This window comes from Herpailurus yagouaroundi, unplaced genomic scaffold (genome assembly GCF_014898765.1).
Source record: "Herpailurus yagouaroundi ecotype Mexico unplaced genomic scaffold, PumYag 77, whole genome shotgun sequence".
NCBI classification, from domain to species: Eukaryota; Metazoa; Chordata; class Mammalia; order Carnivora; family Felidae; genus Herpailurus; species Herpailurus yagouaroundi.
In genome coordinates this window covers 37,387,757-37,403,291 of record NW_024412388.1, presented here as the reverse complement: position 1 = coordinate 37,403,291, position 15,535 = coordinate 37,387,757, and the positions used below count along the sequence as shown (strand labels likewise).

The following is a 15,535-nucleotide window of genomic DNA, read 5'->3' as shown; positions in this document are numbered from 1 at the left end:
TATATATATATATATATATATATAATTGTTGTACCCTAGGCTGTAACATTAGGGTAGTTTCTTCAGGTGCAAGTAGACCCCATTCTTGGGTTTGAGGACAACCTGGGGCAAGAAGACAAGAGGTCTGGTGGGATCTGGAGACACCTTGAAGCGGAGCAGGATCAAGGCAATGGCCACCTTTAACTCAATCATGGCAAACTGCTGCCCGATACAGTTCCTGCAGACACAGAGGGAAAGAGATACTTGAAGAAATGGTAGTTTTTTCTGAATCTTGCATAAGATGCTAGCATAATGAATCTGATAGTCACAGTAACGCTGCATTTACACACCATATGCCACAGAAACTTTTGAATATCTATTGTTCCCTGTAAGAATGTGAACCGGGAGGCTGCAATGTGATGCCTGCCCTAAACAAGGTGGCACTTGGAATTGCTTATAGAATTGTTTCTCCTGTGAGGATATAAACGTCAAACTGGGTGACTATAGTGGGTAACAGAGTATTGTGTCATTGACATTTGCTAATAAAGCAGAATTTAAATGTCCTCACGTACGCGTGCGCGTGCACACACACACACACACACACACACACAAAGAGATAAATTTGTGAGATGGAGGATGTGGTAATAACTAGATGGGGAAGAGTCCTTTCATGATCTGTACAGATATCAAATCACCATGATACACATTTTAAATATCTTACAATTTCACATGTCAGCTATACCTCAATAAATTTGAAATTAAGAAAAAAGAAGAATTGTTTCTCCTGTGTCAGGGGTGGGCTGCATGGCTGATGAGCAAGTTTGCATTGTGGGAGAGCTTTCTGAGGCATGGCTGTATAAGATGTGATAGAGAAGGGCTTTGTCTTTTGTGAAACTAACTGGTCTTTTCAGGGGCTCAAATAGGTACCAATATCTACCTCATAATCTGGTGAGAAGATGGGGTTCCATGGAAGAATATATACACCTGAGATACCAAAGGAAGAATGCTGTTTCCAAATAAAACACTTCTGTCCATTTTCAACAACTTCAAATTGTCCTCACCTTGGTCCGGCTGAGAATGGTAAGAAGGAGTGGGGGTGTCTCTGATCAGAATTTTCCTGAGAGAATCGCGAGGGGTCAAAGACCTGAAATGACAAGGCAACCCCACCACCATCCCCAAAACACCATTAGCACATTTTTTAAGCTACTGCTTAGCACTGATCAACAGAAATCTATAATGAGCTACATATGTAATTTCTTTTCTTCTTCTTTTTTTAAGCAGGCTTCACACCCAGCATGGAGCCCAATGCAGGGCTCGAACTCATGACCCTGAGATCAAGACCTGAGCCGAGATCAAGAGTCAGACGCTTAACTGACTGAGCCACCTAGGCACCCCCACATATGTAATTTCAAACATTCTGGTAGTCACTTTTTTAAAAAGGTGAAAGTAATTTTAACAATAGAATTTATTTTGCAGAAAATATTATCATTCCAACATGTACTCAATATAAATAATTATTAAGGAAATATTTCACATTTTTGTACTATGTCTTCAAAATCCAGTGATACACACTGGGTACACATTTCCAGCACATCTCATTTCCCATTAGCTCCATTTCAAATGCCCAGTAACCACATGTGACTAGTAGCTACCACACTGGACAGTGCAACTCAAGAGGTGCAGCCCTTGTCTGGCCTCTTCATTGACAAATCTGCTACCCAGACACATAAGGAGAAAGCAGAAACACTAGGGTGTAATATTATTTTCATTCTGGAAGTAAGAATGTCCCAACCTAATTTACCCAAAGAAAATGAAAACACTAATTCGAAAAGATATATGCACCTGCTATGTGCAATATGGCAGCATTATTCACAATAGTTAAGATATGGAAGCAGCCTAAGTGTCCATCCACAAATGAATGTATAAAGAGGATGTGGTGGATGGGATGGAATATTACATGGCCATAAAAAGGATGAGATCATGCCATTTGAGACAACATGGATATACCTAGAGGGCAGTACGCTAAGTAAAATAAGTCAGACTGAGAAAGATAAATACTATATTATTCCATTCATGGGTGGAATCTAAAAAAAAAAAACAACGAAAAACAAGTGCATAAACAAACAAAAAGCAGAATTAGACCAAAAATACAGAGAACAAACTGATGGTTGTGGGGGAAGTTTGGACAAAATGGGTGAAGAGGAGAGGGGAGATACAGGCTTCCAGTTACAAAATGAGTAAGTCACAGGAATAAAAGACATAGCATAAGGAACATGTTCAATAATACTGTAATAGCGATGTAATGGGACAGATGGTAGCTACGCTTGTGGGGAACACAGCATAATGTATAAACTTGTCAAATCACTAAGTTGTGCACCTGAAACTAATGTAACATTGTATGTCAACTACACTCAAATAAAATTGATTGGAACATAAAAAAAAAAGAATGCGCCCACTTAGAAGTCAAGCCAAAGTGCTTATGTGATCAATGATTACTGAGACATGTAGTCCACCTCCCATTACACATAAGAGATCTTAAATCCTAGCCACTTATGTGAAAGTATCTGTAGGTGTTGTGAGTGTTGAGAGTTTAAGAACGTTGAATCAAGCGCTCAGGTAAGCTATATGTCTTCTTTTTGCCTCTGCGTGCAGTCTCTCCTCCCTTTCCTGCCCTGCTCTGGGCTCCAAGAAGCTGACCCACATGGTTTCTTTTGAGGTTGGCTGATAAAAGACATTGATTGGCGATCTGGAGGGTGGGCAGAGAGAGCTTTTGGGTTATTTATTCCCTGGGCCCCACCCTACCAGGCTGCCTCTGGCTGGCTGCACACTCCACTGAAGGTCCAACTCCTGCCCAGGACACTTCCCAGCACAGTAATCTCTCTCCAGGCTTTGTAACCCTCTTTCCTGCCTGGCCCAGATGTGGTAAGCACTTCAGCAGTTATTTGCTCCATTCTGTTTTTCTAAAGCCTACCCATACTTTTGTAAATAGTTGCTTTATAAAACTCTCCTCCAAATGCCCAGGTTGAGTGTGCCATTGGGTTTCTGCCAGAATCCTGATTGTTACATCCAGCCAAAAAGAGTCTGAGTTGCCTGCATGACTGCATGAGTAGTCTATACTCCTGCAGGCGTCTAGGTGAGTTCTTGATAAAGCTTGCTAAGTAAACAGCTGTGGTATAGACTGTGGGCAATTTCAAACAGATTGTGTGGCATTATATCCATATGTTCATGCAAAGTGAACATAAAGTAGGAATAGGGGAAGGGGACAGATAGCTTTCCTTTGGGGGAAAGGTTGAACATTTTCGGTCTTTAAGTTTATTTTGTTTGCCTTGAGTCATTTGCCACTTCCATGCATAGCTAACAAAAAGTGAGCTACACAGCATTAGTTCTTTGAAGGATTTATGTGCAAGACAGCCGTACCTTTGGGTTTTCCCAGATGGCAGGGTTATGATGAAGGCCCCAAATACTGAGAACCACGGTTATTCCTGTGAAAAGAAAGAAATAAAAAAGATTGCAGAAGATACAGCAAGTTGTGGGCTACTGTTACACCATTCTTCAATAAGACTTTTCTTCTTGAAGGGAAAGAGCTAGCTCTTGGCAGAGTTCTGTGCACTGTAGCTGATGCCAGCAGTCAAGGACCCATGGGAAGATGAGGCCTGGGTGACACCTTAGATTTCAAAGCAATGACTTATTTAATACATGCTTCTATCTTAAGGAGCTATTGGTATCATGTCAAAATGATATCTGTTAGTGGACTATACAGCACCCACCAGAGACAGTTTGGGTAGAAAAGAACAGAATCACAATTCCATCATGCAGGTCCAGTGACAAGTTTCTGCTAGTTCTGTTCATAAGTGGAAGGGAGGAAATTTTAGCAAATATCCATGTGGTTTGGGGCTTAAAAAAAAACACAGGGGAGAGAGATTTTGAGGATTATTTGATTACCGTAAAAATTCTGGTAAATTAATTCTGGATCTGTCCACAAAGTCACAGTAAGTGACAGGCTGCTGGTGTTTGCTACAAGCAGTCTTATCAGCTTGTATCTAAGGGCAAGAATTCACAGAACACTGAAGCAGAGAAGTGAAGGGTGTCTCACATGACACCCCTCTGCCTCTCACCTGCCATGCTTGGAAACCTGTTCTCTGAAGAGCACAGGGCTCCAGGCGTTGGGACTCTGTGTGAGTTTTAGTTCTGCTCATCTGCACTTTGGGGTCTCTGGTGGGTTTTTGGCTACACCAAAAGTATTTGAAAGTGCTTTGTAAACTGAGAAGCACCAGATAAATGTCTGCTAAGATCTTTGCCAAGGGGAAAAATGAGATAATGTGTTTGAAGGCTCTATGTAAACTATTAAGTGCTGTACACTTACAAGAGTGACATTATTATGATGATGAAGCCAAAGACCCACGGGGTCATCTAGATAAAGATGATGATGCTCATTTCCCACGAAGTCTCACCTGGGTCTCAAACTAAGCCAAATAAGGATAATCTTAGGAACGATGTCCTCCAATGAAAGAAACCCTGGGTTGGGATTCTGGTAATCCAGGTTCTGGGCACAGAGCTTTGCTTCAAATGGTTATATACCTTTGAGAAAGTCTGGAAGCCACATTTGATCAAGGAATTTCCCACTGAATTCTTAATAGGCACCCAACCCTAAGGTAGACGTCCTTAGGATTGTATTTTGACTCTAACAGTTGAGAAACAAGCCAGTCTTTGTCATTGTCACTTTGTCACCCAGGATCCCATGGTCTCTAAGAACTGCTTAGAAAAAGAATACAAAGACCTGCAGGCAAGGAGCGTCCATCTGGGAAGGTAATGGGCTTGCTGAGCTCTCTGGAAATGGATGGGACTGGAGGGGCCAGTCGGAGTGACTCCTTGATGCACATTGTAGTGTATGACATCTCACCCAGCTGGTCCCTGTGAGGACAAGGAAGGAGGGTAGGGAACTCAGACTCCATATCCAGTTTATAAATATTGATGTTCTTTTCCTCTTTGGTGTTTATTCTTGGTAAATACCATCTCTAGGTCAAAGTTATTTTGCAGTTGGTTTATGTAACAGAATGTTGAGACTCTTTCTGCCTCAGGATCAGCTGAGGTTCCAGAGAAAGAGGGACCAAAAAAGTGCCAGATATCTTCATGATAAAGCAAGATGCTAATCTACCAGTAAAGGATTTGCTAGGGGAGTTTCTGAAACCAGTTTTGCAACACTTAGCTCAAGAATGTGTAAGGAATGACTAAGGACTAAAAAGAAGAGGCTGAAACGTTTTGATAGAAAAAAAAAAAACCTTTAAGGAGAATTGTTGGAATGCCAGAGTACTGTGGAGAATGGAGGAGTACCCCCAAACCATGTTAGGCAAAGAAGCCCTCTGGGGTCACTGAGATGACCTGAAATGTGCTCCCTGGAGTTTGGGAAACAGGGCTGATAGGAAAGGCTGTGACTCAGAACAGGCAAGGGAGTGAGGGGAGGGCAACAGGGACAAGTTAGGAGTGGTCCATTGTGTTCTATGGGCCAATGAACTGGCAAGAGGGAGAGCTCTAGAACCAGCTTGAAAGGAGCTCTGAGGACAAGAATTTCCTTGCCCCATGAATCACCATGGCAAAGCTACAGTGAGGGAATCTCCAAAAAACCCAGAGATGCACCCACTGAGAATAAAAGGAAGCACTGAATAGCTACTAAGCTTAGAGGGCAAGATCACCATATTACCACCCCTTTCTCCTTATCCTCACTTCCTCCTGGGACCAGTTATGGAAAGGCCAGAAGCAGCAGCTACTGGGTAGGGGAGGAACTGGTCAGTAAGAAGTCAACCACAACCCCCTCAGTCACCACTGGCTTCTAGACCCAAAGAAATGCTGATCTGGGATGGAGGGAGATGGTCCCAGTGGATGCAAATTTACACTTTGTATTATTCCACTGGACCAGACAGCTTAATTACTGAATGAGACTGCTCTTGTGAATTAAATGGATGGGAACTCTCTGAGATCCGGGTAAGATTTCACTCTGGAGATGAAAAGAACTTGCCCTATACAAGTATCAGAGGGAGAAGAATAAAGTTTTTTACTTGCATCCTAGATAGTCAGCTAGTCATAAAATGACTGCATATATTCAGTCTATTTGTTTTATTGTATTTCTGTTTGCTTTTCTGATTACTTATTTTGAATGCAGGCTTTGGCCATTCGGTGGTGTGAAATTTTAATTTTTTTGTTAAAAGTTTTTTCAAGGTTTACTTATTTTTGAGAGACAGAGAGAGACAGAGTGTGAGTAAGGAAGGGGCAGAGAGAGAGGGGGACACAGAATTCAAAGCAGGCTCCAGGCTCTGAGCTGTCAGCACAGAGCCTGAAGTGGGGCTCGAAGCCACAAAACCATGAGATTATGACCTGGCCCGAAGTCAGATGCCCAACCGACTGAGCCACCCAGGTGCCCCGTGAAATTTTAATTTTGAACTCTTTCCTCCTCAAGCCCAGAATAAAAAGAGTAATTCTTAGTCTGGCACTTTGCATATTTAAGAAACACAATGTTGTCCATCTTAGCCCTGGTGCAAGAAGAGAGGAATTTTAACCCAATGCAGAAATGGCTGATGAGGAGCCAAATGGAGACATTGAATAACTTCCCAGCTTTTTCGGAAATGGCTCTTTGCAGTGTGGTTTGACTATCTGTCTAAAAGAACTATGAATTTCCAAAATGCTATGGAAAAATTTCACGAAATGTAAGTATAAGGTCATACTATGGAATAAAAACATATCTTATTGTTTATAAAATTATTTTCATTTCTCTCATTAAAATGAAAGTTAACAGATCCTTTGGACTTTTTCTTCTCACCTGGCAAAAATTTCTTTACTGTTTTCACATTTCACATAGGCCAAACAAGAATAAGGAAGGTGAATATTTGGGTTGGATATATATATATACATATATATCCGCCCTAAACAGGTTATCCGATTAGTGTTAATGCATGAGTAAAAAATGATTAATCAATACTATATTTTGTGCTATACAAATTAAACCTTTAATTTATGGTAGGAAATATTATTTCCTTATAAAAAGTAAGACCTCTACTACATCTATATAAATTCAAATTGTCCCTTACAAATGTTCTGAGCTGTCCTTTGCATTTGAAATATGGTGTTTTCCCCGTAGTCATGAGGTCAGGTGGACCTTAGTATTTCTATCTTTCTGTCCCTTTGACCAGCAAAACAAGGATAAGTGAAATATCTAACTAGGGTAAAGAATGTGGTTTATATTGGAGACATGTGTTTGTTTTTCTATCAGAGATTATGTCTGAGGGGCAAATCCATAACATGGGCATCATTAACAGCAAGATAAGCTCAAAGTCTTGCACAACGGTGTTGAAGTTTTCTACCTGGCTGATTCCTACCCATCCTGAAAGAGGCAGCTAGCATGTCAGATCTCCCAGGAAGTCCTCTGGAGTCCCCTATACCAGGTTAGGTGCCTGTCTTCTAAGTCTCTGTAGTAACCCGCACATCTCTCTCTCTCTCTCGCTACCCTTACCAGGTTATATGGCAATTATTTGTATGGAGGTCTGTCTCCTGTACCAGGTGTGAGCCCAATCAAACCTTGGACATTTTTTAAGTACCTCAGTATTTAAAATGTCGTAAGTCCATAATCCGCAGACTCAACTAAAGTGTGTATCATTTGGTACTATGTTCAAAGTCCAAAGCCAGTCCTGAGGAGTGAACAAAGAAATGGGAGACAATGACTACAATGAGGCTGAAATGATATGGATATGCACTCAGGTATCGGAAGAGGAACCCCACTTAAGCCCTACCATTTAAGCTCTAAATGCAAGTCTAGGGATCAAGCCCCATTTTCAGTGCACTGGAGCCTAGGTGAAAGAAAGAAATGAGACATTACACACCACTGATTAGAAAAACAACAAAACAGATAAGTTGTGGATGAGTGAACTTCTTTAGCAGAAGATAAAGGGATAATTTTGGTTCCTTTAGAAAAAGAGCAGAATAGTAGCATGCTTATTCTGTTTCTACAGGCACATATCTTAAAGCAATAACAGTCACCAAGATACCACAGGTAAAAATAAAGCAAAACCCAAGGAGGGGAACCAGGATGAAATGTTTAGGAATGCAGATCTTACCAGGTGATAGAAGACCCGTCCCCCAGGATGCCCCTGATCTCCTCCCGACATCTCTCCTGGTGCTCAGGGTTCAGAGCCAGGTGGTAGAGGAGCCAGGAAATGCCCCCTGCCATGGTGTCTTGCCCTGCCAACATGAATGTGTTCACCTCGGACTGTAGGTCAGTATCTGAGAAGTTGTTGTCATTTTCAGCCTGAAAGGTAAAACAGAACTGTTTTTATGCAACGGGTAAAATAGAGAAATTTTTATGCAATGTCAATTTACAGATCTTTGGAGCCCCAATCAAGATAATGGTTTTAGGGAAATAAATTAGAGTTTCAAATGAGAGTTTCAATTTTAATTTAGTTCATCAAATACATAATAGAGGCCATACTTTGACCAGAGCATAAAGGAGAACCAATGTTAGACAAGGAAAGCAGACTTTGCAAAGAGTTCTTCCAATCATCCTACCAGATTTATTCAGACTTCCCAGCACCTCATCATCATCATTTTACCAGCTTACGCTGTGACTCTTTCCCCATGTTTCCCTAAACTATCATGTATCTTTGCAGTAATCACCAAATCCTGTCAAATTAGTAAAAAATTTGGCCTTACCTAATCCCTTCTAGTGACAGAATTATAGATTTCTGTCTTGATCTCAAACTGTATGGAGCCAACCATCAAAAGTGTTGTTAAATTTAGTTGATCAATGTTGCTTTTGTCTATCCTCCTCCTCAATCATCCAGCTACCCACACAATTAACTATATGAGCAGCCTCAGACATTTGAGACTTACCTGGGCAGAAAGGATAATATCCAGAAAATCCTGGTACTTCCGCTTCTGAGTGTTACCATACTTCTTCTCATTCTTGAGCAATTTTTTTCTATCCTGGATTATCTTTTCTGGGATAGAATAACAATTTCTGATTACCAAAGTGATAGCAAATACACACACACACACATATATATATATATACACACACACATATATAACAACATATATATGTATATATGTGTACATATATATACATATATATGTATATATGTATATATACATATATATGTATATATATGTGTATATATATATACATATATATATATATATATATATATATATATATATATATATATATAAAACAAACTCATGGGCAGCATCTAAAAAAAGGTAAAAACAGGTATAATTTATATGCTAAGAGAGGAGAAAAATGGAATCATATAAAATGCTCAATTAAAACCAGAGAAAGCAGAAAAAGAGTGAAAGACAAAAAAAGGCAATGAACAGTAAGAAGTAACAAATATGGTCGCTATTAATCCAAATATATCAATAATCACATTAAGCATCGATGGTATAAATACAACAACTAAAAGACAGAGACTTCTGAATGGATGAAAAAAACCCAAGCTATATGTCATCTACAAGAAACCCACTTTAAATACATAAAGATATGTATAGATTAAAAGTAAAGGAGTAGAGAAAGATATGCCATGCTAACTAACAAAGAGAAAGTTGGAGTAACTATATTAATTTCAGTAGAACAGATTTCCAAGCAAGTAAAATTAGTAGGGAAAAATTAATAGGGATTAAAATGGTATTATATAATGATAAGGGGGTCAATTCTCCAATAATAAAACAATCTTTTGTGTGAATGCACCTAACAACAGAGTGTCAAAACATATAAGGCAAAAAACAACAGGACTCCAAGGAGAAATAGATGAATCTACTCTTATAGTTGGAGACTTCAACACTTCCCTGTCAGTAATGGACAGATCCAGCAGGCAGAAAACCAGCAAGGATGTAGTTGAACTGAACAATATCATCAATCAACTGGATCTATTTAACCCCTATGGAATACATCATCCAACAACAGCAGAATACACCTCCTTTTCAAGCTCACAGAGAACATTCACTAAAATAGACCACATTTGGGCCATAAAGCACAAACTTTAAAAGAACATAAATCATACAAAGTATGCTCTCAGACCACAATGGAATAGAAATCAATAACAGAAAGATAGTTTGAAAACTCCAAAATAGTTGGAGAGTAAACCACACTTTTCTAAATAACACATGGGCCAAAGAAATCTCAAGGGAAATTTTAAAAATATTTTGAACTAAATGAAAATTAAAAATACAGCTAATAAAATTTGTGGAACACAGTGAAAGCAATATTTAGAGGGAAATTTGTAGCATTGAGTGGATATATTAGAAAAGAAGAAAAATCTAAAATCCTAATCTAATCTTTGACCTCAGGAAACTGTAAAGAGAACCCATTAAATCCATAGTGGAAGAAGTGAAATAATAAAAATTAGAGCAGAAAGCAGTGAAATTGAAAATAAGAAACCAAGGGAAAAAAAAAATCAATGAACCCAAAAGTTGATTCTTTGAAAAGATCTGTAAAATTGATAAATCTCTAGCCAGGTTAATTAAGAAAAAAAACAGAGAAGATAAAAATTACTAATATCAGGAATAAAAAGGGAACATCACTATTGATTCTATGAGCATTAAAAAGATAATAAAGGAATATTATGAACAAATATATGCCCGTAAATCTGATAACCTAGGTGAAATGGACCAAATTCTTGAAAGACACGGCCTATCAACATTCATCCAGAGAAACAGATCATCTGAATAGACCTATATATATTAAATAAATTAAATCAATAATAATGACCTTCCAAAAACAGGTCTAGATGATTTCAGTGGTTTATTCTTTCAAACATTTGAGAAAGAAATCACATCAATTCTTTACAATATATTCCAGAAAATAGCAGAGGGAATATTCCCTAATCTATTTTATGAGGCCAGACATTATCCTAATACCCAAACCAGACAAAGACATTACAAGAAAGGACAACCACAAACCAAATATCTCTCATGAAATCAATGCTAAAATCCTCAATAAAATATTAGCAAAAAGAATCCAACAATGCACAAAAGGAATTATACACCATTACCAAGTAGGATTTATTCCAGATCAGCAAATCTGGTTCAACATCAAAAAATCAATTAATGTAATCTATCGCATCAATAAGTTAAAGAAGAAAAATCATATGGCCATATTAAAAGACACAGAAAAAAGATCTAACACAATCTAACACCCATTCACAATTAAGAAAAAAAATCCCTCAGGAAACTAGGAATAGAGGGGGATACATATCATAACACATGTGTCAAAACCCATAGAGTGTACAATATAAATAATGAATCCTAAAGTAAACTATGGACTTTAGTTAATAATGTGTCAATATTGGCTCAATTGTAACAAATGTACCTCACTAAAGCAAGATGTGATGAGGAGAAACTGCATAAGAAGGTGGAGGTGAGAAAGTATATGGGAACTGTCTACACTTTCTACTTAATTTTTCTGTATACTTAAAACTGTCTAAAAATAGTTTGTTAATTAAAAAAAAATACTACAAAATCTCTTTAAAAGAATCAGTGTGATTCCAGTACATGAATAAATAGACAGATGAATGGAACAGAAAAGAAAGTCCAGAAATAGGTTCAAGTACATATGTCAATTTAGTATATAAAAATGGTTATCTCAATTACTGGAACAGATGGAACTTTTAAATTAAATTAAATTAAATTTTTAATTGAAGTATAATTAACATACAGCATTATATTCGTTTCAGGTGTACAGTGTAATGATTCAACAATTCTATATATTACTCTATGTTCATCATGTTAAGTATACTCTTAATCCTCTTTATTTCACTCATCCCCCTACCCACCTGCCCTCTGCACCACCAATTTGTTTTTGTTTGTTTCTTTTTTCTTTCTTCATTTTGTTTCTTAAATGAAAAAATATGAGTGAGATTGAATGGTATTTGTCTTTCTTTATCTGACTTATTTCACTTAGCATAATATAATACCCTCTAGGTCCATCCATGTTGTTGCAAATGGCAAGATCGCATTCTTTTTTATGGCTGAGTAACATACCATTGCATAGATATACCACCTTTTTAATAAATGGTGATGAGACAACTGGATAACCATTTGGAAAAGTTAGGTCAACACTTTGCACCATGCATAAGAATAAACCCTAAATGAATCAGAGATCTAACTGCAAGAACAAAACCACACAAGCACTAGAAGAAAAACATGGATGAATGTCTCTACAATTTGGGTATAGGGCAGTGGTTCTCAGATGGAGATAATTTTGACCCCAGGGGACATTCATCAACGTGTGTAGACATTTTCAGTTGCCACAACTGTCAGAGTCCTACTGGCATTGAGTGGATAGATGTCAGGGATGGAACTAAACATCCTACAATGCACAGGACACCTCCCCACATAACAAAGACTTATCCAAACCAAAATGTCATTAGAGCAAGGGTTGAAATACCCTAGAATAGGGGATGGCTACTGTCTACTACTTAAAATCCAGATGTAATAAAAATAATTGATATATCATCTGCAAATATCTTCTCCTATTCTGTCAGTTGCCTTTTAGTTTTGTTGATTGTTCCCTTTGCTGTGCAGAAGCTTTTTATCTTGACAAGGCACCAATGGTTTATTTTTGCTTTTATTTCCCTTGCCTCTGGAGACATGTTAAGTAAGAAGTTGCTGCGGCCTAGGTCAAAGAGGTCATTACCTGTTTTCTCTCGTAGAATTTTGATGGTTTCCTGTCTCACATTTAGGTCTTTCATTCATTTTGAATATATTTTTGTGTATGATGTAAGAAAGTGGTCCAGGTTCACTCTTCTGCATGTTGCTGTCCAGTTCTCCTAGCACAAATTGCTAAAGAGACTGTCTTTATTCCATTAGATACTCTTTCCTGCTTTGTCAAAGATTAGCTGGCTATATAGTTGTGGGTCCATTTCTAGGTTCTCTATTCTATTCCATTGATCTATGTGTTTTTGCACCAATACCATACTATCTTGATGATTACAGCTTTGTAATACAGGTTAAAGTCTGGGATTGTGATGCCTCCAGCTTTGGGTTTTTTCCAATGGATAAAGCATTAATATCCAAAATCTATAAAGAACTTACCAAACTCAACACCCAAACGACAAATAATCCAGTGGAGAAATGGACAGAAGACATAAACAGACACTTTTCCAAAGAAGACATCCATGTGGGAAACAGACACATCAAAAGATGCTCAACATCACTCAAACACAAATCTAAACCATAATGAAATTCCACCTTACACTGGTCAGATGGCTAAAATTAACAACACAGGAAACAACAGATGTTGATGGGGATGTGGAGAAAGAGGAACCCTTTTGCATTGTTGGTGGGAATGCAAACTGGTACAGCCACTCTGGAAAACAGTATGGAGTTTCCTCAAAAAATTAAAAATAGAATTACTCTACTCTATGACCCAGCAATCGCACTACTAGGAATTTCTGCAAAGGTTACAAAAATGCTGATTTAAAGGGGCACATGCACCCCAATGCTTATAGCAGTGCTATCAACAACAGCCAAATTATGGAAAGAGCTCAAACGTCCATTAACTGATAAATGGATAAAGAAGATGTGGTATATATACAATAGAATATTACTTGGTAATGAAAAAGAAATGAAATCATGCCATTTGCAACAACATGGATGGAACTGAAGGGTGTTGTGCTAAGCAAAATAAGACAGACGCCATAAGATTTACTCATATGTGGAATTTGAGAAATTCAACAGATGAACATAGAGGAAGGGAAGGAAAAAATAAGATAAAAACGAGGAGTAAGGCAAACCATAAGAGACTCTTAAATACAGAGAACAAACTGAGGATTGCTAGAGGGGGGTGGGGGGACTGGGTTAAATGGGTGATAGGCATTAAGAAGGGCACTTTTTGGGATGAGCGGTGGGTGTCATATGTAAGAGATGAATCACTGGGTTCTAATCCTGAAGCTAAGACTACACTGTATATTAACTAACTTGAAAATACATTTTAAAAAATAATAAAAAATAAAAAGGAACAAATAATATTGGTAAATTTGACTAAATAAATATAAAATTTTTGAAAAGGTTTTATTTTGAATAAATTTAGCATTTATTTTTCCCTAATATTTGCATTTTGTTTTCTCATCATAATTATGTAATATAAAGAAATAGTAAAGAGTTCTTTCAATAACCCTTTGTAGACGCCCCAGATTCACTCTAGTGAGCCATACAAATATTAGCATTTTCTGTGTGGGCCATGATGTGAACCGGTTTGGAACTACTGCTATAAATGCCCATCTTTTTTTTTTTCCAATATATGAAATTTATTGTCAAATTGGTTTCCATACAACACCCAGTGCTCATCCCAAAAGGTACCCTCCTCAGTACCCATCACCCACCCTCCCCTCCCTCCCACCCCCCATCAACCCTCAGTTTGTTCTCAGTTTTTCAGAGTCTCTTATGCTTTGGCTCTCTCCCACTCTGACCTCTTTTTTTTCCTTCCTTTCCCCCATGGGTTTCTGTTAAGTTTCTCAGGATCCACATAAGAGTGAAACCATATGGTATCTGTCTTTCTCTGTATGGCTTATTTCACTTAGCATCACACTCTCCAGTTCCATCCACGTTGCTACAAAGGGCCATATTTCGTTCTTTTTCATTGCCCTGTAGTATTCCATTGTGTATATAAACCACAATTTCTTTATCCATTCATCAGTTGATGGACATTTAGGCTCTTTCCATAATTTGCATAATGCCCATCTGTATCTTAAATCGTTAACCTAACCTGCTTCTGACTGTCCTCCTTATACACTACATTCATGTGTGTTTATGGGTGCCTGACTGCGCCTGTGCCTGTGTGGGTGTGTCTTGCAAATTTCCTTGAGGCAAATATATTTGCTAAAGTAACTGTATTTTATGATTAACATTTATTTAGTACCAGGCACTTGTACCAGGCACTTTCCCAAGCGCTTTTACAGCTGACATTGAGACAAAGCAGTGAGTAACTTGCCTGAAGTCATAGCTGAGGAAGGATTCATTAACTGCTTTATAAATATTCTCTATTCGGGTGTTGATGAAAAGTAATGTTGAATTGCTTAAAGAGCTTAATCTATTTCAACTTTTATGTTTATGTTTTGCCAAAACTATTTTTGAACTGAGCTTCTTTTATTTTTTTATTGTGGTAAGAACACTTAACCGGAGATCTACCCACTTAACAAGTTTTTACATGCCCAGTACAGCACTGTTAACTGTAGGCAGATCTCTAGAACTTGTTCATTTTGTGTAACTGAAACTTTCTACCTACTGAACAACTCCCCGACCCCCCTCCTTTTGAATGCGTGTCTGTGTGCTCTCTGTTCTCATATTCATTCCCATGTTGCATGAATGTTTTTAGTTTGTTGTTATTCCTTCGCAACTACTGCAAACACTGTGTAAAAAGCCATATGCCCTTGTGTGCTTTGAGATATTAAATGACCCTTGTTATATTTGTATTAATAACAATTGGAAATATTTTTTTAATTTATTTTTAGAGACAGAGAGAGACAGAGAACAAGTTGGGGGAGGGGCAGAGAGAGAAGGAGACACAGAATCTGAA

General features: G+C 38.0%; 1 protein-coding gene across 2 annotated transcripts in view; it reads right to left on the bottom strand.

The window, feature by feature from the left end:
* Positions 1–6: 6 nt before the first annotated feature.
* CYP4X1 (cytochrome P450 family 4 subfamily X member 1) overlaps positions 7–15,535 on the bottom strand; it is a 54,369-nt gene continuing 38,840 nt past the window's right edge. For both annotated transcript variants that reach the window (XM_040470131.1, XM_040470130.1), the window contains exons 7-12: positions 8,854–8,960; positions 8,082–8,272; positions 4,757–4,890; positions 3,397–3,461; positions 1,041–1,123; positions 7–217 (exon numbers count right to left, since the gene is read on the bottom strand). In XM_040470131.1, the coding sequence (XP_040326065.1) occupies positions 49–217; positions 1,041–1,123; positions 3,397–3,461; positions 4,757–4,890; positions 8,082–8,272; positions 8,854–8,960 (749 nt within the window). In that variant the 3' untranslated portion in view covers positions 7–48. The remainder of the gene's footprint in view (positions 218–1,040; positions 1,124–3,396; positions 3,462–4,756; positions 4,891–8,081; positions 8,273–8,853; positions 8,961–15,535) is intronic.